General features: G+C 53.7%; 9 protein-coding genes across 9 annotated transcripts; 5 read left to right on the plus strand and 4 right to left on the minus strand.

The window, feature by feature from the left end:
* Nucleotides 1-612: 612 nt before the first annotated feature.
* Nucleotides 613-1,145, plus strand: SAICODRAFT_24314 (uncharacterized protein; the record flags this gene model as incomplete). Its single annotated transcript, XM_019166766.1, has 2 exons — nt 613-971; nt 1,028-1,145. The coding sequence occupies 2 exons, from the start codon at nt 613-615 to the stop codon at nt 1,143-1,145; spliced, it is 477 nt and encodes a 158-aa protein (XP_019025652.1).
* A 119-nt stretch (nt 1,146-1,264) lies between these two features.
* On the plus strand, nt 1,265-1,827 carry SAICODRAFT_212153 (uncharacterized protein). Its single transcript, XM_019166390.1, has one exon. It carries the CDS (start codon nt 1,327-1,329, stop codon nt 1,726-1,728), a length of 402 nt encoding a protein of 133 aa, XP_019025653.1. The 5' UTR covers nt 1,265-1,326; the 3' UTR covers nt 1,729-1,827.
* A 180-nt stretch (nt 1,828-2,007) lies between these two features.
* On the plus strand, nt 2,008-5,638 carry SAICODRAFT_24315 (uncharacterized protein; the record flags this gene model as incomplete). Its single annotated transcript, XM_019166767.1, has 4 exons — nt 2,008-2,019; nt 2,105-2,336; nt 2,391-2,597; nt 2,889-5,638. The coding sequence occupies 4 exons, from the start codon at nt 2,008-2,010 to the stop codon at nt 5,636-5,638; spliced, it is 3,201 nt and encodes a 1,066-aa protein (XP_019025654.1).
* Nucleotides 5,639-6,032: 394 nt separating this feature from the next.
* SAICODRAFT_6278 (uncharacterized protein) lies at nt 6,033-7,574 on the minus strand (the record flags this gene model as incomplete). The annotated part of the gene is made up of 3 exons (XM_019169943.1): nt 6,033-7,146; nt 7,200-7,373; nt 7,423-7,574. 3 exons carry the CDS (start codon nt 7,572-7,574, stop codon nt 6,033-6,035), a joined length of 1,440 nt encoding a protein of 479 aa, XP_019025655.1.
* A 204-nt stretch (nt 7,575-7,778) lies between these two features.
* Nucleotides 7,779-13,006, minus strand: SAICODRAFT_18071 (uncharacterized protein; the record flags this gene model as incomplete). The annotated part of the gene is made up of 1 exon (XM_019165897.1): nt 7,779-13,006. A coding segment is annotated over one exon (5,228 nt), but the record flags the coding sequence as incomplete, so codon positions are not given.
* Nucleotides 13,007-13,918: 912 nt separating this feature from the next.
* Nucleotides 13,919-15,202, minus strand: SAICODRAFT_34187 (Rpa49 subunit specific to nuclear RNA polymerase I; the record flags this gene model as incomplete). Its single annotated transcript, XM_019168341.1, has 1 exon — nt 13,919-15,202. The coding sequence occupies one exon, from the start codon at nt 15,200-15,202 to the stop codon at nt 13,919-13,921; it is 1,284 nt and encodes a 427-aa protein (XP_019025657.1).
* Nucleotides 15,203-16,076: 874 nt separating this feature from the next.
* Nucleotides 16,077-20,714, plus strand: SAICODRAFT_24319 (uncharacterized protein; the record flags this gene model as incomplete). Its single annotated transcript, XM_019166768.1, has 3 exons — nt 16,077-16,274; nt 16,340-16,777; nt 16,830-20,714. The coding sequence occupies 3 exons, from the start codon at nt 16,077-16,079 to the stop codon at nt 20,712-20,714; spliced, it is 4,521 nt and encodes a 1,506-aa protein (XP_019025658.1).
* Nucleotides 20,715-20,953: 239 nt separating this feature from the next.
* Nucleotides 20,954-23,074, minus strand: SAICODRAFT_6283 (P-loop containing nucleoside triphosphate hydrolase protein; the record flags this gene model as incomplete). Its single annotated transcript, XM_019169949.1, has 1 exon — nt 20,954-23,074. One exon carries the CDS (start codon nt 23,072-23,074, stop codon nt 20,954-20,956), a length of 2,121 nt encoding a protein of 706 aa, XP_019025659.1.
* A 205-nt stretch (nt 23,075-23,279) lies between these two features.
* Nucleotides 23,280-24,560, plus strand: SAICODRAFT_54641 (Low temperature viability protein; the record flags this gene model as incomplete). Its single annotated transcript, XM_019169304.1, has 1 exon — nt 23,280-24,560. The coding sequence occupies one exon, from the start codon at nt 23,280-23,282 to the stop codon at nt 24,558-24,560; it is 1,281 nt and encodes a 426-aa protein (XP_019025660.1).
* Between the last annotated feature and the right edge of the window lie 165 nt (nt 24,561-24,725).

Here is a 24,725-nt window from a genome sequence, read left to right on the forward strand (position 1 = left end):
ATCAAGAGAAGGCAAACATGGTAAAGAACTCCTCAAAGATGTGTTACCTGTCTCCGGGCCTCAGTTTTACATCTGCTTACATTGACTACAGGCTTCTACATTAGTTGGCTCGTGACGAGCAGCACACTCCCAACGCGCAAGCATGGACAGGTTAAAAAGGCCTACATGTGTTTCTTCAATCAAGCCGGGCCAAAATAAACTCCTGACCACGGCTTGGTAGATGGCTAATGTTGCTTTCGCGCCGGTCCGCGACATAAACCTCAAGTGACTCGCCAATTAAGCGGCCCGTAACTTAAGCGAAAGCGACATCTCGCCTCAAAGGTATGAAAAACACATGCCGCAGCGTCTTCAGTCGCAGATCGAAACAGGTCAGGAGGTCGATATTCACTTAATCCAGGCTACGACTTCCAGTTAAAGTCCTGGCCAGGGAAAGGCCCTGAGGTCGTGTGATCCCAAGAGGAGGCTTAGCATGAAGAGATCTGGCAACGACGAGAGAGCCTTGGTTTTCGTGTTCACCGGCAGGCGTATATAAACCTTGTTTACCTTGCAGTCAAACGATATATCACCGAAACCTTCCATCCGCCCATCGCTAAGCGAAACACCACTACAGTCATGCCCGAAGCCTCCAACCTCGTCAAACCCGAAGAGATCCGCATCGACGGCGAAAAAGACACCACCTGGGTTCCCTGGGCCAACATCCACTTCAAACCCCTTCGTTTCGAACCCCGTACTGGCCTCGTCGTCGCCATCCTTAAAGCCGGTCCCGACTCCTCCCCCAACACTGAGAGCGTCCCGAAGCACAGGCACCGTGGTCCTGTGACGGCTTTTGGTCTTAAGGGAGAGTTCGAGTATCTCGAGCGCGGATGGAAAGGCAAAGCGGGCGATTACGTTGTCGAGAGCCACGGTGCGGTGCATACGTTGTTTATGCACCCGGGTACGGAGGTGTTGGTTACGGTTATGGGATCAATTGAGTGAGTGAATCCATCTCATGCTGCGTAGGGTTGCGGTGTGCTGACGGGAAGTGTAGATATTTGAATGAAGAAGGGGAAGTTGCGAATACGATTGATGTGGGTACTTTCATGGGGTTGTACAAGGAGTTTTGTGAGAAGGAGGGGATTGAGTTTAATGAAAGTTTGATCTTTTGATATGTTGTTATCATCTCGGGTTGGTTGTGAGGTCTGTCATTTACTCTAGCGATATGGGGCGTGTTTTCGTTTGCGAGGAGTGTTGAGGAGGTTAAGCAACGTGAAGCGGCGCTGCCGATCCGTACAATCTTTAATTTGCGCAGTGAGCGGCCGTGAGGGTAGTGATGCTTCTGTACTTTCCATGAAACTATCTAATCTACTTCGATTACGTTTCGCCTACCGTCGCAATGTTCATGCATGTGAGTCGCTAAGCGGGTCTTATCAAGACCCTAGGCCTCGAGCTCGACGCGAGTACCGACAGCGCGACATCCGTTATGCCAAACGCCTAGGCCTAGCCCAATCGTCATCCAACACTACTCGTGGCATATATTATCTTATCACCCTTCCTCCGATATCGCGATCGCCTTTCTCACGAGTTTTATCCGGAACGGAAGCATGCACGCCATCGCTTCATACCTGCCGTCGATCCACCGAAGAAGCTGCAGCCGTGGCTGATCTTGGGATATGGATACCAGATTTGAAGGAGTTGGGGGAATTGGGGGGGTCGCTGATCCGTTTCTTCGCCGCTGCTGTCGATTGTTAAGGATCTTGTCGATTCTGGTCAAATCACTCGTCGTAACCCAGCTGATCAGGCGAATTGACTTTGAGTTTCACCGGTGCACCTCCCAGTCTCAAATGGCGCCCCTCCCGTAAAAGGTGCAGCACGCTCGCATCGCGCGCCAAAATCGAGAAAGTGGAGAAACAGCTGGACGAGAACTGGCCGACCCGACGATCTGATAGCGTTGTCATTGGAAGGCCTTAAGCTTGGGTATCCCGTCACTTCTCGATAGCTACAACCAACACTACAGAACAGAAGATCAAGATGGCTCCGGATGTGAGTTCTCTCCTCCATGGCAGTTGGTCCGCTTCACCGGATCAATTGCTCGTGCTTCAATTACTAACCCCCAATCCTACCCCAGAAAACCCTTCAATCCCGCCTTCCACCCCTCGCCCCCTCCCTCTTTGACGCCAAGAAGAAGAAGGGCTACACCTTTGCCGATATCGCCTCCAAACTCGGCAACCGTGACGAAGTCTGGGTTGCTGCCCTGTTCTACGGACAAGCGAAGCCGGACAATGAGGATATCAAGAAGTTGGCGGAGGTGTTGGATGTCAGGGAGAGTTATTTGGTTGAGGAGTATGGTGAGGATTTCTGTATGTGCCCTTCCACCCTCGTGCAAGTGGAGCACTGACGCTATGTGATCACAGTCCCCGACAAGGGCAAGCTCGTCGACATGCCCCCCCGCGACCCTCTGATCTACCGTCTCTACGAAATGGTCTCCATCTACGGCTACGCTTACAAAGCCATCATCCATGAGAAGTTCGGTGATGGGATCATGTCTGCGATTTCTTTTTCTACGAAGATTGAGAAGGAGGTCGATGAGGCCGGGACTTGGGTTAAGATTACGCAGAGGGGTAAGTTCTTGCCGTATACTAAGTTCTAGGTCAAGGGCAAGGACGGGAAGAACGGGATGGAGGTGGTGACCAGTCGTAAGATATGGAGATGTGTGTATGTTAGGTTTATGTAACGGCTTGTTGGATTGTTTGAATTGAGTGCGGTTTCGGAACAACCTCGCCCGTTGATTACGTCTGCTCGTGCATTCGACATTCCCAACATTCCTTCCAAATTGCAATTGTGCCTTCAATCGACTTCTTGATTACCATTCCCATTCTCATCGATCTCATACAAACTGCGTCATTCACCAGTCCCTGAATCTGTGCCTGCCAGGCTGTCGTACACGTCGTACACCCAAGTCGCGCGCTCAGTCCTCGAGGGAACAAAGCCGCATACACTCCCTAAACTTCGCAAACACACGACCAGGTCAACCGCAGTTGCAATGGTTGCCGTTCTATCCCGGCTATCCCGAAACCTCTACCTAACCCTCGCCCTCTTCACCCTCCTCTGCACCATCGCCAACGCCGCCGTCCTCGCAATCGATTACGGCCAAGAATGGACGAAAGCAGCGCTTGTGAAGCCTGGTGTGCCGATGGAGATCGTACTGACGCGGGATTCGAAGAGGAAGGAGATGAGTGTTGTGGGGTTCAAGGGGGATGAGAGGTTATATGGACAAGATGCGTTTAACTTGGCGGCGAGGAAGCCGGAGTCGGTATATCCGGGGTTAAAGAGCATTATGGGACAGTTCTCGGAGTCGGAGATCGTTGAGGAATACCTCGCGCTCCACCCCGCGAACGTTCTGATCCCCTCCGACCGCTCCACCGTCACCTTCAAGCAAAAGAAGGACGACTACACACTCGAAGAGCTCCTAGCGATGCAATTTGCAAACATGAAATCCCAAGCCGAAGCAATGGCCAACGGCGAACCAATCCGCGACACAATCATCACAACCCCACCATACCTAACCCAGTCCGAGCGACTCGCACTCATCGATGCCGCGGAAATCGCGGGATTGAGGGTATTGGAACTAATGAGTGATGGTGTGGCGATTGGGGTTAATTATGCTACGGGACGGAACTTTGGGGAGGAAGTGCAGTGGCATGTTGTGTATGATATGGGGGCTGGGAGTACGACTGCGAGTGTTGTCTCCTTCCGCTCAGCCAGCGTGAAGGATGTCGGACGATACAACAAGACGGTCACGCAGGTCAATGTTGAGGGAGTTGGTTATGACCGTTCCTTGGGCGGCAACGCATTCAATACCCGTCTCGTGGAGCACTTCACCGACGTCTGGGAACAAGGCCCCGGAAAGAAAGCCGGATCATCGATTCGGGGGAATGGACGCGCGATGGCGAAGTTAGCAAAGGAAGCGGTGAGGGTGAAACAAGTCCTCAGCGCAAACACCGAGGCACGCCTGTCCATCGAGTCCTTCCACGAAGACATCGACTTCCGCGCCCGCATCACCCGCGCAGAGTTCGAATCTCTCACCGCTGACCTCGCTGCTCGTGTCACCCTCCCCGTTCAAACCGCCCTCGATCAAGCCGGTCTCTCCATCTCCCAAATTGAATCCGTTATCTTGGCCGGAGGGAATAACCGTATCCCAGCTGTCCAGCGCGCGTTGGAGAATGAGGTAGGCGCGGAGAAAATTGCGAAGAATGTCAATGCGGACGAGGCGGCTGTCATGGGGGCTGTGTTCAGAGGGGCGGGGTTGAGTGGGTTGTTTAAGGTGAAGGAGATTCAGGTTGGGGATGTTGCGTTGCATCCGGTGAAGGTTGGGAAGGAGGAGTTGTTTGGGGTTGGAGCACCCGTTGGATCTGCGAAGAACGTTACCTTCAAAGAGAGTGGTGACTTCAAGGTCGACGTGATGTACGCTTCCCAGGCTTCCTTGCCAACTGGTATGCCATGCGAGATCTTTGCTGTCAACGTCGGCGGTTTGAAAGATGCCCTCGCCAAGGTCTCATGTTCTGATCCGGCTGTCAAGGTCACATTCGAGATTGATAACTCGGGGTTGGTCGGTGTGCAGCGGGCGTTTGTGGAGTGTGAGGTCGATAAAAAGAATTTGGCGGGGAAGTTGAAGGGGTTGTTTGGTGGTAAAGAAGACAGCACTTCTTCCGATTCTTCCGCGTCCGCGTCGGCGTCTGCAACGCCTGATGCTGAGGTGGGGAAGAAGAGCGAGTTTGTGCCGTTGACGTTCGATGTTGAGTATACCGGTGTCAAGCCTTACGGTGCCGCCGAAAAAGCCGCTTCGCTTAAGAAGTTGCAGAGTCTTGATCAGCTCGACCGGAAGCGTCATGCCCGCGAGGAAGCACGAAATGGACTCGAGGCATACATCTACGGTACTCGTGACCAACTCGATTCCGAGGACTTCGACGCCGCGTCAAGCGACTCTGACAAGAAGGTGCTCCAGAGTGTTTTGGATGAGGTCACTGAGTCCCTCTACGAAGATGGGGATACGGCTACGAGGGAGGAGTTGTTGGAGAGAATGAGGAGGTTAGAGAAAGTTGCTAAACCGATCAGCGAGAGGGTGAAGGAACATCGGTCGAGGCCGGAGAAAGTCGCGGCGTTGGAGAAGGTTGTGGAAAACTTTAAGAGATTTGTGGAGGGTGTGAAGGAGCAGATCCAATCTGCGACTGCGAGTGCATCGATCACGAGGTTGAGTGAGGATCAGCTGCTGGAGGAGGAGGGGTCTTCAAGCCCTGCCGCCTCGGCTCCTGCTGAGGTCGTCCCGCCATTGTTCAGTGCCGAGGAGTTGGAGAGGATCTCCAACACGGTGACTGAAGTCGAGAAGTGGTTGACGAAGAACAAGGCCGCTCAGGCTGCCTTGAAGATCTGGGATACACCAGCGTTCTTGGTGCACCAGGTCGAGGAGAAGGCAAAACAGTTGCAGGATGAGTTGACGAAGATGCTGAACAGGAAGCCTCCGAAGGCGAAGAAGAACGGGAATGAGAAGAAGAACAGCGCGACGAGGACGGCGTCGGCGTCGGCGTCGGCGTCGAGTAGCTCTACTTCTGATACGGCGAAAGCGAGTACGAGTGCTGCACTGGAGACTCATGATGAGCTCTGAACAAAAGATTTATGGATTGTTTTAGCCTAGCACATTGAAGCCTGATTTGAAGTAGAATTATCTAGATAGCATCAAAGCATTGGATCACGAAACTATTTTCGTATGGTTGTGCTTCAGACATCAAAGACTGGCCGCGTCTGTCAAGGTTTGCAGCGATCTGTGTGGGATCCGGATCCGGCCGCCAGCGTGCGAATTCGGCCTTCACCAAGCGTGGGGCATGGTTCAAGGAGGACCGGGGTTTTCATTGCTATGTGGTCCGCTAGGTCTATGCTTAGCAAAGTACGAATTTAGAGCGGGCAACAACTGTTCTCACACCCAACCTTTTCATGGGGCAGAACCCAATCCCGGCCTCCCCATCCCAGCAGCTCCCTGCACCGACACACACGCACACATATTAAACCCAAACAAAAAAATCCCAGCATTTTCTCTCAAATGATATCCGTTTCCCAAAATATATCTCCGCCAACCTCGACAAGAATTCTCGATCCTCTTTACATCCCGGTACCAGCCCGAATCGATTTCGCATATCGTCGTATGTGATCGTGACTGCGCCCGTCATGTCCTCTTCCCCTGCTTCTAGAATGAGTGCGAGGTTGCTGAATACGCGTTTTGTTACCCGCTCGAAGTAGCCTTTTAGACCGTGTTCTTCGGTTCCTTGGGTACCGGGTTGTACACTCCTCGTCGTATCCCCCGACGTCTCCGAAAAGAAACTCGGCGAAGGCGAGATGGTAGACGTTAGCGGTACCATATCATCGAATGCATCCCATCGTTTTCCTGAACCGGCACTGTCGGGTTGTTCCAGCTTCCCCCACTTGCCAGACGACGTAGTATAGAGGATCACCTGCCACCAGTTTAAGACCCAAGACCACCATGCGGCGAAGATGGACGTTTCTCGACGGTCGAAGAGGGGGTCGAAACGCATGTGTCGGAGCATGAGTTGGTATACGCGCACGTCTCGGAGGGAGGGCTTGAGTGTTTGCCCGTTGGAAAGGTCAAGTGCTTTCACGATTTCGGCATCGTGTTTTGGTACGTTTACGTGGATGTCGTACAGCTGAGGTTTTGATGATATGATCCGGTCAGTCGTACACGCCAACCAACCCCGTTCACGGTCTTCACTCCCCAGCCGCGAGGGATGCGCCTCGAGTCGGGGGATGTCGCTCACGCCGACGCAGAAGAGTAGTTTAGATTGGTCGACGGCGATATCGAGTTGTGAACCAACTTTGCGAGGTATTGATGCGAGGTGCTGGATGTTGTAGACCATATCGCACATGCGTCGGACGGGTGGGTCGCCGGATAGGAGGATTCGTCGTTGAGTCAGAGCAGCGCGGTAGAGACGGAATAGAAGCGGCCCAAAGGTTAACTGCAGGTCACGCAGTGCTTCTGATGGGTAATTGTCCGGTGTTGGCCTGGATGCCTGCTCTAAGATTGAGGTATCCTTTCGTTTCGCGTGCTCGGTGTAGTACGTCTCCAGCTCAGTCGATGCTGCTGAAGGGTCGGAGAGATGCTTTCTGTGATAAGCGTCAGCGTGAATCCTGTGGAAGAAAGTGTCGGAAATCATCACCTGGCTAAGTGCTTCAGAGCTCTCGAATGCTCATGCAGCGTCCCAATCGCTTCCTGACTTTCTCTGACCAGTAACCCAACAGATGCGGATCTGGAACCCCGCTCCTCCGCAGAATCTGTCGCAATGCTGGCGAAAGCGGAGATACCGACATAACCGTCTTGATGAGTGAAGTGACTGTTCGAAGTCAGCGATGGTTGTTGTCGTGATGTCCAAGGTGACTTACATCAGATCATCATCAACAGCGTGCAAACCGCTTGGCAAGGCAGAGAACTCAACCCCACTCAAATCAAGATCGGAGTTATGCTTCTGCCAGACTATCGAGTAACCTTGCCTAACATCGAACGTAGCTACGAAGAGGGCAGCGATGGGCAGCATCGAGGAATACTTGTCGTGTTTGTCGGTTGACGTAAAGCTGCGGTGTACGGTATCGGGACTGGCGCCAGCTGGCGTGCAGCGCACTAAACTCTAATTCAGACGGACAAGTTTTCACAGTCCAGTCCAGGACGGCCGCGGAGGTCAAGAAGCAGTAGGTAAAACGAAAAATCTTATGATAAACGAGTGTATGATATGCTAAATAATCTATGTCAAAAACTTCTGCAAGCTCTCTCCAAGGTAGCTCTCAATCTTCACAATCAAAGCCTGAGTAGCACGCTCCACATTCTCATCCTCGTCCTCCATAGCCTCAGCAATGAACGGCACAGTCTGGGGCAACATCGTCAACCACTCCTCACCGACACGGCCGTACAACGCGGTCTCGGCCTTGACGGCGGTGAGACGGACATTGGCGTTGTCAGAGCGCATGTGCTGGAGAACCTGGGTGTTGATGCTCTTGAAGTGGTCGTCAGACGGGGAAGCAGCGGCCAGCTCGACAATGGCAGGGATCAACCTGCTCTTGGGGCTGACAGCATCAGCGAAGGTTGCCTGAGCGATCAACGCAGGGGCGACCTTATCGAAGTAAGCAGCATTCTGCCAGTATCCCTCCTCCGCATGAGCGAAGCACTTCTCAAGAGCACCGACAGCAGCGTGCCAGAGGTCAGGAGTAGTGGCCTTGCCTTCGGTGAACTGGCCGAGCAACTCGACGGTGTGGTCAACAACAGGGCCAATGTATCCACTGACGACAGACTTGAAGGTGTCCATGAAAGTAGCCAAGAACCTGTAGTAGAAGATCTGACGAGCAAGGGCACCCTGAGTGTCGTTCTTCTCCTGCAACTCACCAAAGACCCAGTCGACGAGACGCAAGTACAAAGGCCTGAAGGTAGTGTCGTTCAGCTTCATGACCATCTGAATGAAAACATCGATAGCGCGGCTCTCCAAAACCTGAAGAACCTTACCCTGGAAAAGCTCATCCTTCCTCATATCGAAAGCGGAAAGGAAGAACTTCATCAAAATAGCAGCCTGGGTACCAATGATGGCACGAGAAGCAACACGCATGACCTCCTCAAGAACATCGAACAAGTCCAAAACAGCGACCTTGCCCAACTTGAAGACAGTAGTCCAGGTGTCGAAAAGGGCAGCAAGGACAGTCTTGGCAGCAACGCGCTCAGCGATAGCGAAGAGCAACGCACGACGAACCTCAACGATCTCATCACCCTTGTCGGTCTGAGCAGCAGAGGTGAAGCAGACAATGAAAGTCTTCTTCATGTAAGGACCAAGGAAGGAAGGAATGACCTTGACGAGACCCTCAAGCAAGGAGTAAGAAGCGAGCTCGACCAAGTCCAGAGACTCGTCCTTGACGGCCTCGTCCAACATGTTCAAGACAGGCGGAACAATCTTGGGCAGAGAAGGCACCAAGCGAGGACCGAGGGTAGCGCTCATGATCGAAAGACAGACCAAAGCAGACACGCGGACATCAACGTTCTCGTGCAGCAAACCACCGTCACCGATGATAGGCTCGACAACCTTCGCGAAAGCACCAGCCTCACGCTTACCGTACTTGCCAGCCATAGACCCAATACAGTCGAACACGATCTGGATAGTCTCGCCATCGCTCTGGGGAGTAACGCTCTCCACCAACAACGGCAAAAGCGCAACAGTAGCCTGCTGAGCCTCGGGGTCCATAGGGGACTCCTTCTCGACGCGGGAACGAACAATAGCGATCGACTTGCGGCGAAGAGAAATATCGGAGTGAACGACGAGTTTCTCCATGGTGGCGGTGAAAGCGGGCATGGGCAAGAGCAAAAGAGTCTTGTCCAAAGCTTTGTACAAGGCGTCGGTGACGACGGCAACCTTGGCAGTACCGAGCATGGCAAGCAACTTCTCGACAACGGAAGCGAGACGGTCTTGGAAGGGAGCCTCGACACCGGCGGCACGGGCGTAGCTGGCGAGATCAACCCTGAACTGCTTAGATCCAAGGATCAAGGAGGCGAGGTTCAAAACATCCTCCTTGAGACGAGCAAACCTCTCATCGGTGTAGGTAGTGAAGTTAAACAAGTACTCTCCCTTCTTGTCGACATTCGCCGCACGCAGAGGAAGATCCCTAGCCAGATCAATAAGCTTCTCAACAGCAATAAGCTCAGTCTCAACACCGAACGAACGGCCAAGGGACAAGCAGAAGTCATCAAGGTACTCCAGCTCAGAATCCTTGTTCTTGCCCTTCACATCCATCCTCTTCTCCGCCAACAAAGCCAAGATACCGTGCAAGAACTCCTCCGCACCAAGAGTCTGGACCAAAACGAGGAACAACTTCAAGCGGCGGTGGACGGGGATGTGGCTAAACGCGTTGACGAAGCTGGAGAGAACACCAGCGGCGTCGACAACGACGTTGGATCCGTTCTTGCGGTACATGTTGACCAAGGGAGGAACGACACGCTCAATCGTCTGCTGGATGACATGAGCAGAGTAGCTGTCATCCTGACGAAGAACGTTAGCACCCATGAAGGTGAAGATGGGCATAACGCTGTGCAACACAGTCTCAGGCGCAACATCACTCAACGCAGAAACAAGCAAAAGCGCACGGTTATGGACCTGCGGGTTAACAGAGTTGCGGATACAGTTGACAAGCGTGTCAATCCGCACAACCTTCGCATCCAACGCACCAGTGTAGTTCTCGACCATGGGAGTCATGGTTGACAACACCAACTGCTGAGGGTAAGAGATGGCCATCTTGAGGTCAATCTCGACAGTCAACAAGTCACCCAAGATACCGAAGAACTGGCCAAGGAGCTCGGGGTACTTTTCCGCGCCCTTACGTTCGACGAGTTCAAGGAGAGCGGTGAGTTGCTGGATGGCGTGCTGCAAAGAAGAGGCAGTAGCCTCCGCAGCGGCTTTTCCGCCCTTCTGTCTCTTCGCGGGAGTGGCATCCTGCGCCGGGGCCTTCAACTGCACCTCAGCAATGAGCTGCGACAGAACGGCGGCATCGATAGAAACCTCGTCCAAAGCGGCAGTAGCAGTAGCAACGACATCCTTCGCCCCATCCGCAGCAACCTGCAACAAAGTCTTGACCAACTCAAGCTTACTCTCATCCTTGATCGTCTCCCAAATCGCCTTGGCGCGCTCAATAGCAACAACAGCCAAACCACCCTTCGCCTTCGAAATAACGGCGCGAAGGACGGATGTCGAAGCCTCCTTTCCATCCTCAACGATCTTGACCAACTCCTGCTCCATCTCGACGACGGGGACAGAGGCGGCGTTACAAGCGGACCTCAACTCGTCGTGCTTGGTAGCGTACTTCTCGAGAACAGTCAGGAGGTTCTTACCCTTCAAGCTCGCAGCACCATCGACACCGTTCAACACGCTCAAAACCCGGAACTTTGTCACCATCAACGGGCAAGCGATAACATGCGAAGCCAAAGCAGCATAAACCGAAGTCTTCCACGTATTCTCCTTACCCTTCTTTCCAGCACCAGACAACCCACCTCCAACGGCCTTGACAACAAACTTCTCATCCTGAACGCATTCCTCCATCTTCAGGCCCACGACCTCGACAAGGAGTTTAGTTGTTTCGGCCCACTTTAATAACTCGACCTCTGCGTCGCCCTGAGGGGAAGTGTAGATAACGTCCTGAGCCCACACCACACTCTTCTTTCCCTCTTGCTTCTCGTATACCTTCTGGAGAGCCTTCAATGCGTCCGCGGCTGCCTGACGAACAGCAGCGGACATATCAGCGAGAGCACCGATGAGGTGCGGGACGAGGAGCTGGTAGTCGACCTTTTCCTGAGTGAAGGCGAGTGCGTTAATAGCAGCCACACGCGAGATCTCACGAGCGGAGCGAGTCCATGCGTATACGAGGAAGGTGATAATCGCGACATCACCCTTCAAGGACCCCAGAATCGGGGCAACGTCCTTCTCGTTCGCGAGTGCATCGTCCCAGAGCCGCAACAATGCCTTACCAGACGCGGGTTCCTCCGCAGCCAAGAAAGACTTCTCGTCCTCGAGCTTGATGGACGCGAGCTTATCCTCGAGGGAGGGCTCGGCGGACTCAACAGGGGGGGCGGCCTCGATCATGGGGACGTCGTTGGCGACTTCGGCGGTGAGGGTCATGGTGAGCTTCATCTCCAACTGTTTGACCTTGTTCGGGCCCAAGCCGTTGGTGAACTCGGTCCATGCCTCGGCAAGAGAAGTGGTGGAGCGGATATCCTCGAGAACGGCACTGACTTTCTGCACGACCTCCGTATCAACTTTCTTGCCACCAGCGGCGTGCGCAGCGGTCTTCAAAATCGTAGCGACCTGGTTACTGGACAACTTCCCAGTCTTGACGAAGGCCAAGACCTTGTCTAACGCGGCGGGGTTCTCGTGGACATTCTCAATGATGTCCAAGCAGTACGCAGTCCACAACTTATCGACACGGTACTTATCACCCATCTCGAGCAAAGTGCCCTCTCCTCCCTCCAAGTTCTCCATTGCCTTGAGCGTGGTACGCGGCAACGATGGCGTCCCCTCCCTCATCTGCGCCAACTGCGCCAAACAAATCAACCCACAACGACGAGCCGAAGCCTGCGATCCCCAAGAGATGGCAACAGCGTCCATGAGTGCCTTAATGACCACGTCGTCGAGTGTCGCACGCGACGCAAGTGCCGTAATAATCATATAATTCGCAATCTGAAACTCGGGTGCATGTTTGAACTTCATCCCATCCGCAACCCCCGGCAAAACCCTCTCCACGATCTTTTCCTCATCGACACCCGTGGTCCTCATGAACGTAATGGCCTCGACCGCGTACGCGGCCCAGAAGGACGCAAGGGCGTGGTATGTCCTCTTTTTCTGGACGGCGGAGATGAGGAAGTCGGAGAGCAGGGTGTAGTGGGGCGCGGTGGGGTGTGCGAGTTGTTTTACGATTGAGGCTTTGGTTGGGGATTGGCGAGCTTTTCGCCATTGGGAGAGGAAGGACCACTCTTCTGGTAGTGTGAGGATAGAGAGGAGGCGGGCGAAGAGGGGGTGGGTGTGGTAGGGGAGGAACGCCATGATGAGAGCTGCGGCATTCTTCTCGTGGGCCTTGAATCGACGGATGAGCCACTCCAATGCTTTTGATGCTGAACGCAGGAGGAAGTGTGGTGCGAGAAGCTGGACGAAAGACACAATCGCCACATCCAAATCCTCATTCTCCTTCGCGTTCATGTTATCACGATTCACGCCCTTCGAACTCTCCGAAAACAACCCCTTCTCAAAAACATCGAAGCGGTGATCCAAGGAACGGAGCTCGACGTATCCATTAACCGCAATCGCAAATACCGTCTCATAATCCTGATCCGCGGCCTCGGCTTGGTCGAAGAGAAGTGATTTGATGTTCCGGACATGCTTTTTTCTGTCGAGGGTGTTGACGCTCTGCTGGCTGATCGCAGCGAGCTGGGACGCGAGCGTTGAGGCCATGAGTGTTGTTTGACCTTCATAGGATGCAGCTGGTCGAGGATAAGGTTACCACTTTTTTGGTGGGCGCGGGTGGCGGAGCAGGGGCCGAATCGATACCGGTACGGGGGGGGTAACCACCAAGAACCATACACCCAGCATACACCCCGTCAAGATGTCAATGGCAGATACATTCAACGGTCCGTCCATCAACAACTGCTGGTTTCAATGCTGACGACGCTCGTCCACAGAGATTCCCCTGGAGATCAATGAGGAGAAGAAACTCGTCACCTCCTCCGACCCCTCGATAGACCTCACCAACGTTCGTCCCACCCCTTCCCACCCCCCTCTTCCATACATGGTATCTAACCCTGTCACCTAGCTAAACTCCCTCTACCGCCACATGTCCGCCCTCACAATCCCCGTCCCACCCCCACCAAACCAAATCCACCCCGCCCGGTCAACCCACATCCAACGCCTCAAAGACTCCGGCAACGCCGCCTTCAAAGCTTCCCCACCCGACTACGCCTCCGCCCACAAATTCTACACCATAGCAATCTCGATGGCATTGGACCGCGCACCCTGGGAACACCACAACATCGCGAGAGAAGAGATGGCGATCATGTACGCTAACCGCGCCGCTGCCAATTTGGGAGCAGAGAGGTGGCCGGAGGCATTGGCGGATTCGTGTGCGGTGATTGAGTTGAAGAAGCTGTGGACAAAGGGACATTTTAGGAAGGGGAAGGCGTTGGAGGAGATGGGGAGGTGGAAGGAGGCTAGGGAGGCGTATGCGTTTGGGTTGCAGTTTGAGCCTGAGTCGGAGGAGTTGAAGAATGCACTGAAAGAACTGGAAAAGAAGGAAAAGAAGTGAAGTGATACGTGTGGAACGATATGATATGATATGATATTTTGGAATAAGTAGGGGCGAACACGATTGATTATCGCTTCGCCATGATACGCTTCCTCACCTCCGGGAACTCCGGCGGACATTTCAGAACAGCCCTCTTGTAATTCCTCGCCTCCGCCTTCGAGATGTTAAGCGCAACCCTCTGCGTCTCCGTACATCCCATAACCTTACACCCCAACGTCCTAAATAACTCCTGCGTCCTCGCCGCCTTGAGCGATAAATCCGCCGCCAACATATTCATGTCGACGGAGAAGTTGTCGAGGTGGAGACATACGACAAAGAGGTAACACAGCACTTTGTCGAGGCGTTTTGCGGTTACGACGGGGCGGGCGTCGCCGCCGGGTTGTTCGGTGTAGCGGGAGATGAACCCGTCGACGAGGATTTGGGGTGGAGAGCCGAGTTTGGTGGAGAGGATGTCCTTCTTGCCCGCGACGCGGTGGTTCACGTAGAATGCCATCAACAGCGACGCATAATACAACAACTTGAGACGATGCGTATCCTTCTTCTCCGCATTCGAAGACAAGATCTTGGTGAGGCGGTCGGTGACGTAAGTCGATTGTCGGTATGGCAACAACCCTTCCCGCTTCTTCTTGTCGGTTGCGAGGTCGGGTGCGAGGAAGGGTTTGACGTTGATGATGGAGAGTTCGGCGGGGGAGATGACGGTGTCCAGGGGGTATACACCCGCCGGGGTTTCTGACTCCACGTTGGGGGTGGGAATGGGTCTGTCCTCTTCTTGTTCACGCTTCATGTCTTCCTTAGTGGGCATGTTCTTTGTGGCGGCTTTGACGTCGCTAACGATTGCGTCCGCGACATTATCCAACGTGCTCGCCTCGACCTTGTTCGCGTCCTGAGACTTGATCGCTTGTTTCGCCTTCTTGGTACCGAAGGCTTCTCCGAGTGCGTTACGCGCTTCGCGGTATTGTTGACGGCCTTTGTCGTCTCTGGAGATGTTCTTGAGGGCTTTGACGGTACGGGTGACGTGTACGTGGGGAGCTGGGACGATCTCGACCTTGTTGGTGGATTTATCGTAGATACCGACGTAGTAATCGCACAACCCCTCCTCTCCGTGTCCGAAATTCTGCGCGTCGAATTCGATACGGTCGGTGGAGCCGTGGAGGACGACATCCTTCGCCTCCGAAGACTTCTTTGGCTTCTTGCGTTTGTAGGCGTCGAAGGTGAGGTTCTGGGGTGCAGTTACGCCGGGGAAGGTCGCGATGTAGGGCGTCCGTGCATCCTCTCCCGACCGGACTTTGACGGCGATGGACGCGGGGGCCTCGGTGGACGATGGAGCCTTTCTCTTCTTGTCGGAAGACATTTTTTATTTGTGGAGGATTCTTGTGAGTTTACGCGGTACCCAACTTTTTCTGGGTTGCAGGGCCAGGCACGGCGCCCTGTGCCACACCAGCCACGGCACAGCTGCTGGGAGCTCGAGGAGCAGGGAGAGGAGAGGATCCTTGCCGGGAGGGTACGCGTGTTTGGGCCGCTGCTTGGGAGGGGGGTCGTTCAGGGCAGGGTTCACGGCCGTGCCCTCACGTCCCACCGACGATTGCTGACGATAACAGACTCCTCGGTGCTTGCAAACGGCATTTGTGCGCGCGTCTTTTTCGTTGGTTCAAAAGGAGGATCGGATCGGAGTGCATGCGCGACCGTCCAGCTTGCGCAGCTGATGAGCTTTTGATTGGGGAGCAGCCCCGCGTCATGCTGATGTTCTCCCGTTGACCCTTCAAACGAGCTGAAGCCTGGTGAACTGTGGTAGCTGTTGCTTCGTCCGGAGCATTTATTCCAATTCTATCCTGCTGTCAACCTCACCGCCAAGCTGTGTCGGTGCCCCTTCCTCCGTAGACGAAAGAAAGTAGAGTTACTCGCAGCCGTTCGCGTCCTCAATCGAGAATCCATTCTCCTCTCCTTCTGCATCCGTAATCCAGAATGGCCGTCCCACCCTCCCGAGCCCCGCCGGATTATTCGACGGTCCCCGTCTGACACGCCATGCAGCACCCGGGCCCAACCAAGCGTGCAAAATGACTAGTCGGACGAGGCACACACAAGAGGAGAGACGCCGTCGTCACACAACATCCCATCCCAGTTGCTTGCGAGCTCGACACATTCATCACCCAACGAACATCATCGTCGTCTGTCCTACGTCCACGATCGACACCACTCTTGGACAATCATAGGTTGCTCCTCGAACCATGTCAAACAACATGTTCGACCCGGCTCGCGACGCACAATCGTCGCAAACCATCCCGCCGACTCCACCAGTCGCCCAACCCGTCCAACACGGCATGCACTTTGTCGACCCCAACACCGGACAAACCTACATTGCCGCTGCCCCTCCGGGCCATGGTGCTGAGATGGCATGGGGTGGACACGGCTATCACCCCTACGAGGTATGTTTTCCTCGGTTCAGAAGTAGACAAGGGAAGAGGAATGGAGGCTAATTGACGGGATACAGACTGGATATTACGCTCACCCACACTACGCACACCCACCTCCTCCAGTCTCCCAACAAGCGACCCCAGTCCCAGTCGCTGCTCAACAACCCGTCGTGGATCCCTATCTCGCCATGCACCCAGACTTTCGACAATCCCAACAACCACCCGTGACCCCGACACTCCCTGCCGCCGCCGAGCAAGAATCCACTCAACTCGCTGCTGAGCCTCGGAGCTCGCCGTCGCAGGCGAGGGGAGGAGCGATGGCCATTGCGAGTTTGTTGGCGGATGATGGCGCGGCGGATATGTCGAAGCCAGTTGCTGCGAAGAAAGTTTTGAAAACGATGAAACCGTCAAAGAAGGAGAAAGCGGAGGTTAGTACCCCGGCGACCGGGGAGGCAAAGGACGCAATCGGTGGGAAGCGGAGTGCGAGGAAGGTGAAGAAGGTCGATGGACATGAGGTACGGGGAATTTTGATCTTCTAAGAACAGGGAGCTAATACTTTACGTACAGGCAAACGGCAGCACACACCCCGACCTCGAAGAAGACCCAGACTACGACTCGTACGACCCCGCCGCCGAAGAAGAATACTTCGCCCCAGCCCGTGCGGCCTATACCTCCCGCCTCACCAAACGCGCCGCAACCCTCTCCGACCACGAACTCGTAAACGCAAAGAAACGGCGTACGGAGATCCATGCTTCTCTTTTGAACAGGTTCGCGGAGAAAGCGAAGAGGTCGGAGCAGAAGGCCCAGTTGGAGGATTTGACGGAGGTTGTGGAGAGGACGGTTGTCGAGATTGAGAGGTTGAAGGCAGAGAGGAGGAAGAGGAGGCAGGCGGAGCGGAAGGCGGCCAAGTCTCTCGAGGATGAGATTATGGGCAGTGCTCCTGCAGAGGGCACGAGTGTAGTTGAACAAGTGCCTGTTGTGCCTCCGCCGAGTACGAAGAAGGGCAAAAGTAAGGCGAAGGAGCCTGTTGAGTTGACGGACGAGGAAAAGGACAGACAAGCGGTGGAGTTTAAGGGGAGGAAGGATCAGGCGATCGTGGATATCCAGGCGCAGATTTGGAGGGATATCGCGAAGAAGGAGATTCCGAAGATTTACCGTTTGCAACAGCAGAACTTGGCCAATAAGAATCTGAACATGCGGAAGACTGCGCAGACTGCCTCGAAGGAAGCGAGGCGGTGGCAGACAAAGACGACGCAGGCGCTCAAGATGCAACAAGCAAAGGCCAAGAGGACGATGCGCGAGATGCTCGTGTTCTGGAAGAAGAACGAAAAGGAGGAACGTGACCTCCGAAAGAAGGCCGAAAAGGAAGCCACGGACAAAGCTAAGAAAGAGGAAGAAATGCGCGAAGCGAGGAGACAGCAACGCAAGTTGAACTTTTTGATTACGCAGACGGAGTTGTATTCTCATTTCGTTGGGAAGAAGATCAATACGGAGGCGGCGGAACAGATGGATGGGGATGCGCCTGTGCGGGCGAAGGCTGATGCGCCAGGTGCTGAGGATGGGGATGTCGAGATGGGTGATGCGGGTGAGGACCTGGAGAACGGGGGCAAGTTCGACGATATGGATTTCGGGTCGGATGATGAAGCTGCACTCGAAGCTGCTGCGAAGAGAAACGCGCAGAAAGCTGTCCGGGACGCACAGAATCGCGCCAAGGCCTTCGACGAAAGTGTAAAAAATACCGAGGCTGCGGCTGACATGAATGAGGAGAGTGGAGAGCTGAACTTCCAGGATCCGACTGGGATGGGTGATATCGAGATCAAGCAACCCAAGATGCTGGCCTGTCAGCTCAAGGAGTACCAGCTCAAGGGTCTCAACTGGCTCGTCAACTTGTACGAACAGGGTATCAACGGCATTCTTGCCGACGAAATGGGCCTTGGAAAGACGGTACAGTCCATCTCGGTTATGGCATATCTTGCTGAAGTTCACAACGTCTGGGGACCCTTCTTGGTTATTGCGCCCGCTTCCACGTTGCATAACTGGCAGCAGGAAATCAGCAGGTTCGTGCCAAAGATGAAGGCGTTGCCGTATTGGGGAAGTGCGAAGGACCGAAAGGTTTTGCGTAAGTTCTGGTCGACGAAGTCGCAGACGACGTATACCGAGGATGCGCCATTTCATGTGTTGATTACTTCGTATCAGCTCGTTGTGCAGGATGCGCAGTATCTGCAGAGGGTCAAGTGGCAGTACATGATTCTCGACGAAGCTCAAGCTATCAAATCCTCGCAGTCGTCCCGATGGAAGGCGTTGTTGGCGTTCAACTGCCGTAATAGGTTGTTGCTTACTGGTACGCCTATCCAGAACACCATGCAGGAATTGTGGGCGTTGTTGCATTTCATCATGCCGACGCTTTTCGATTCTCACGATGAGTTCAGTGAGTGGTTCTCCAAGGATATTGAGAGTCATGCGCAGAGTAATACGCAGTTGAACCAGGCGCAGTTGAAGAGGTTGCATATGATCTTGAAGCCTTTCATGTTGCGTCGTGTCAAGAAGAACGTGCAGTCTGAGTTGGGCGACAAGATCGAGCTCGATGTTTACTGTGATATGACGCACCGTCAGCGGATGCTGTACAAGGCTCTGCGTGACAAGATTTCCATTGCTGAAATCATTGAGAGGGCTGCCCATGGTGGTGACGACTCTGTCGACAGTTTGATGAACATCGTCATGCAGTTCCGTAAGGTGTGTAATCACCCTGACCTGTTTGAGCGGTCGGACGTCACGTCGCCGTTTAGTTTGGCTACATTCGGTGAGTCGCGTGCGATGAACCGCGAAGGGAAGCAGCTCGAGATGGCATACTCTACGCGTAACATCATCCAGTACGAGGTTCCCAAGTTCCTTTACAGGGAGGGCGGTATGCTGCATGTTCCTTCTGCGTACACCAATGCCGGCATGAGGAAGAAGGTTCTCAGCATGTTTGATGTATGGTCTGCTCAACACCTGAACGAGGAGGCTGAAAAGGAGGGCGCTTTCTCCTGGCTTCGATTCATTGATGCGTCTCCTGCGGACGTCTCGAAGGCTTTCCATGAGCCCCTGTTGAAGAGAGCGTTGGAGCTTCGTCGACAAAATCGTGATTATGCCAGGATTTCCGCTGTTTACGAGGACGAAAAGGAGGTTCCGGCCTCGCAACTCTTGTTCTGCAACGATGCCGCAAAGCGCGATTGTTTGGCGGGGCAGACAAATGAGGGCGTTATGGCATCCTTGCTTTCTGTTTCAACGACCTACGTCCAAGAAGAAAACATGCGCAGGATGGATCCCGTCTTCGTCTCCAAGGCCAGTGCTCCTCCAATCGAGCTGCATTGCCCTGACAGGTCCGCTGTGATCGAGCAGGAGAACGCTCTTTACGACGCTCTTTCGCGCAAGTCGCTCTTTGGTATCTCACCTGCCATTGAGCTTAAGGCTGTGCAAGAAAGCCGCAAGCTTGATCCTGTCACCGATGTTGTCGGCGGTCTCATGCCTCGACCTTCATTGGAGAAGGCTGGATTCAACAACATCCGCGTTCCTTCGCTGGACCGCTTCATCGCAGACTCTGGCAAGCTCGCCAAGATGGATCAGTTGTTGAGGAAACTTCACTCTGAGGGTCACCGTGTCCTTGTCTTCTTCCAGATGACCAGGATGATCGACCTCGTTGAGGAGTACCTTGCTTACCGCAACTGGAAGTACCTTCGTTTGGATGGTTCTACTAAGGTTGAAGACCGTCGCGACATGGTCATTGACTGGCAGACGAAGCCCGAGTTGTTTGTTTTCTTGCTTTCCACTCGTGCTGGTGGTTTGGGTATCAACCTCACTGCGGCCGATACTGTCATCTTCTACGACTCCGACTGGAACCCGACTATGGACAGTCAGGCCATGGACAGATGTCATCGTCTCGGCCAAACGAAGCAGGTTACTGTGTATCGTCTCATCACCCGAGGCACGATTGAGGAGCGTATTCTCAAGCGTGCTAAGCAGAAGGAGGAGGTGCAGAAGGTTGTCATCTCTGGTGGTGACTTCCAAGCTCAGCCCAAGGGAGTCGATTTCGGAAAGACCCGCGAGGTCGTTTCTTGGTTGTTGGATGATGATACCTTGGAACAAAAGCTCATGGAGCAACAAGAGGCCGAAAACAGGGCTAACGAGGAAGCCGCAAAGAGCGGCAAGAAACCGAAGGGCAAAGGAAAGAAAAAGTTGGGTGCGGACGTATTGGGAGCCGGGGAGGATGCTACGAGGTCCCTGGAGGACTTCTACCACGAAGGAGAAGGGAACTTTGAAGACCGGTCTGGTACCGCTACGGGCGCTGGGACTCCAGTTCCTACGAAAAAGAGAGCAGCTCCGAAAAGTTCTGCAAAGCCGGCGAAGAAGAAGAAGACCGCTGCTGAGCTAGCTGGCAATGGCGATATTGACGTGGAGATGACCGACATCTAGGGTAGCATGAGCATGATAACTTCAGTTTTGCATTTTACAGGAGGCGTCTTGACAAGCATGGCATGGATTTAGGTTAGGCACATACACCTCTGGTAGGATACTCTTTGATTATAATTCAATTCAGATCATCAAGACCTGACTCAATCCCAAAACTATGCAAATGCGAACCGAAAACGAAGTAAAACCACAACCCCCGAAAAGAATATGTCTAAAGATAAAGAACCCCCGAAACCCCTTCCTTAGTCATATCCAGCTCCACTGCGCTTCTTCTCTCTCTTGTTCATCTTGCTGTGCTTCTTGGAGTTCAACTGAGCAGGGTCAACACCCATCTCAGTGGCCATGGCCGCACGAGCCTTTCTTCCAGTAAGCTGCTTTCCCGTACCATCGGCGTTCACACTTTTCTGGAAGCCGTACATGGTGACACGACCAAGACCGTTACCGGCACCTGCGGCACCTGCGACACCCTTGAAGATGGGACGTGAGTGCATTTGCGAATGGAAGAAGTCGCGGTCAATGGCTCCTTTCTTAGTGTGCAACGACGGGCCAGCCTCACCACTGGAAGCAGCCATAGAGGGAATGAAAGTAGAAGCCTTCTGGGAAACGTGGGTGACAGGGGCACGTTTCTTGGTGGGAAGGCTATTAACGTCGTGGTTCTCCTCGTTGAAGTTCCTCTCGGTCACACCCTCGATCGGAGGTGGGTGACAGAAGAGAACCTTACCCTTAACGTAGTCCTTCAAGATGACACGAGCGGCACGGGCTTCATCGGGGTTACCCTGTCCAGACTTGGTGAAGCCACGGGCGACAGCGTAGGAAACCAACAACTCTTCCGCCGTGGGAATACCGTCACCGCCCTCCTCGATAGGCTTGGTGTGAATGGTGATACCGTAGGTACCCTCGATAACCTCCTTAGGCACACGCTGGGCGACCAAGGCGGCAGGACCGGTGTGCTCCCTCAACTGGTCGATAGGCATGACACCGTTACACACCAACTCAGCCTTCGTCTGCGCAAAGTTAGGGAAAACAAGACCAGGACAATCACACAACACAATCTCAGGGGACAAGAGCAAAGTCTGGAAATGCTTCGTCTTACCGGGTGTAGCAGAGACAGACACCTTCTTCGCTCCAAGAAGTGCGTTGATGGTGGAGGACTTTCCGACGTTGGGGTAACCGACCAAACCGATGTTTGTTCGGCGGGGGAGCATGGGGTTTCCGGGGTCGGGTCCGGAGACCTTTGGTGCTTCGCGAAGGAAGACTTCTTCCAGCTCCTCGACGGTCAAGATATGTGTTCTGGGATCCTCGTCTTCGTATTCCTGTTGTCTTGAGGTCTCGTTCTCCTCTGGTAGTGTTGAATCAGCCGCGTCAGCGGCGTGCTCGTCAAGCTTGACGTTCGCCGCTGCCTCCGCAAGATCCTCTTCGTCGTCCTCCTCATCCTCCTCATCCTCCTCCTCATCCTCCTCCTCCTCGTCCTCCTCGTCTTCCTCCTCATCCTCATCCTCGTCCTCGTCCTCGTCCTCGTTTTCGAACTCGAACCGTGCACCCTTAAGCTCATCATCCATATCCTCATCCTCGGAATAGAAGTCCTCATCACTCTCCTCTTCGATACCCTCCTCCAAAGTCTGTTTCGCCAATGCCGCCGAGAAGAACCTGTACGAAATACCCTCGTTATCGAAGAAATCCGCCCACAGCTTCCTCTGCTTCAAAGTCAACAAATCGGACTTGTTAATCAACAACAAGTTGCGCTTAGACGGGTCGATCTCCTTGACATACTTCTCCAAATCAATCGAACGGTACAGCAAGGGATTTCTCGCGTCGATAATCTGAACAACCAACTCTGAACGCTCAATGACACGCCACAGTTGTCTCCAGACCTCCAAGTTACGCTCGAAAGGCGTCAACATAAGATCGTGGTTCTCCGACAACTCCGCCAACTGCCTTCGCCACTCCAAGAATGAGTCCCTCTCGTTTCTCTCCAACTCTGCCGGGGTCGTAGTAGCATCCCACTTTGGTCTTCTTGGGACGGTAAGCTTGTCCTTCTGTGCCTGCTCCTTCGCCGCGACCTCGTCTGCCTGCTCACGGGTGAGGAGGTATGGGTTGACGGATTCGTTGGTAATAATCTTGATATTCTGACGTTCGGCGGTGAACTCGGTACCAGCAAGCTCCGCAGTAGACAAGAACTCATCCAAAGCCTTCTCCTGAGTGATTGATCTCAACTTGACCCAGCTCGCCTCCTCCTTGACGTCGTGAAGGGTTGTGTGACGCTGAGTATCGAACTCCTTCGGCGGACCCTTGTTCTTGAAACGGCTGTTCATAATAGCCTTACCAAGGCCGACCTGGTTCTTTGAGTGCGGACGTTTACCCATACTGCTGAAGAATCACGGATCAACGACGTTTTTCTGGGGATCAAAAAAGTTCGTCTCTATCGCTCTCGTAATCCTAACTTTGAAATTTCGGCAGGGACCCCGCGCGCCTCAATCAGCTGGGATCCCCTCGCCACACCAGAATTTGACAGAGTACCTTGGGGATACTCGCTTCCTTATCGTCAAACAGCATTTATTCGCATTCAACATGGGCAAGAAGGGGTTTATCAATAAGAAGACTGCGCAGACCTTCCAGCTCGTGCATCGTTCGCAGCGTGATCCGCTCATTCACGATGAGGATGCTTCGGCGATGGTCTTCAAGCCCCTGGATGCGCCAAATGTGAAGAAGGGCGCTGCGGCGGTGAAGACGAAGGATGATTTGGAGGCCGAGCTGGGAGAGGAGGCTTCTCATGTTCGCGGTAATGAGGGTGAGGCTGCGAATTATGGTATCTTGTACGACGATACGCAGTACGACTACATGCAGCACATTCGCGAGGTCGGAAACAGCGTTGATGCGATTTGGGTCGAGGCACCGGGCGCACAGCAGAAGAAGAAGAAGGCGAAGGTAACTGGGATGGGTATGGCGTTGAAGGAGGACATTCTGCCGGCAGAGGTTTTGCCATCAAACGAAGAAATCCCACGGAATTACCAGAACTTCCAGGCTGTGCAGGATGAGATTGCTGGTTTCCAGCCTGATATGGATCCCAGATTACGTGAGGTTTTGGAGGCTTTGGAGGACGAGGCATATGTCGAGGAAGACGAGCATGTGTTCGCGGAGTTGGCGGCAAGTGGTGAACGCCAGGCTGATGCATTCGATGATGACGACGATTTCTGGGATGATGAGGAGGAGGAGGGGGAGGATGGTTATGCGACGGACGACACTACGAAAGCCTCGGCACAGCCAGCACGATCAGATTGGGAAAACGAGTTCTCGAAATTCAAGCAAGCACGAAGAGCCGCACCAGGCTCCGACGACGACATGGATTCAGACTACGGAAGCGTCATGGCAGGCCTCAACAAGCTGAAGTTGAACAAGAACAGACGTGGACCAGGATCAGTAGTGTCATCAAACTACTCCATGTCCTCCTCCGCTATGTTCCGTAACGAGGGTCTCACGCTTCTTGATGATCGTTTCGACAAGATTGAGCAAGAGTATATGGACGACATGGATGAGGAAGAGGAAGACGAACTCGCCGATGCTGAACAGCGACCAGATTTGGAGGCTATTTTCGATGATTTCTTGGATAATTATGCGGTGAAGGGAAAGAAGTTGGTGCCGATGTCGAAGCATGAGAACGGGTTGTACCAGCTGGATGAGGTCAGAAGAGATCTTGGCGGAGCACGAATCTACGAGCCGAAGGAGAAGAGTACGAAGAAGAAGGCTGCGAAGACTGCTGCGACCGCTGAGGAAACCGAGGCCAAGGTTCCGGAAGTTATGGGTCGCGTGTCTGCGGCTCCGAAGAACAAGCCGAAGGTGTTGAGGATCTGAGTTTGATATTTGGCATGGAATTTTGGCGTCGAATTTGAACAAGCAGGACAAATTGCATAGGTTTATAATACTGATCATATTTTGAATATCTCGAATCACTTGAGTAGCGTCGAGCTACTCGTCCGAAAATATAGTTTCCCATGGTCATGGCTACCGCGACACCTT

The sequence above is a fragment of the Saitoella complicata genome, assembly GCF_001661265.1.
Source record: "Saitoella complicata NRRL Y-17804 unplaced genomic scaffold SAICOscaffold_6, whole genome shotgun sequence".
NCBI lineage: Eukaryota > Fungi > Ascomycota > Saitoellomycetes > Saitoellales > Saitoellaceae > Saitoella > Saitoella complicata.

Bases quoted from the DNA above. Each gene is read 5' to 3' on its own strand.
- SAICODRAFT_212153 (XM_019166390.1), top strand. From the start codon at position 1,327: ATGAAACTATCTAATCTACTTCGATTACGTTTCGCCTACCGTCGCAAT.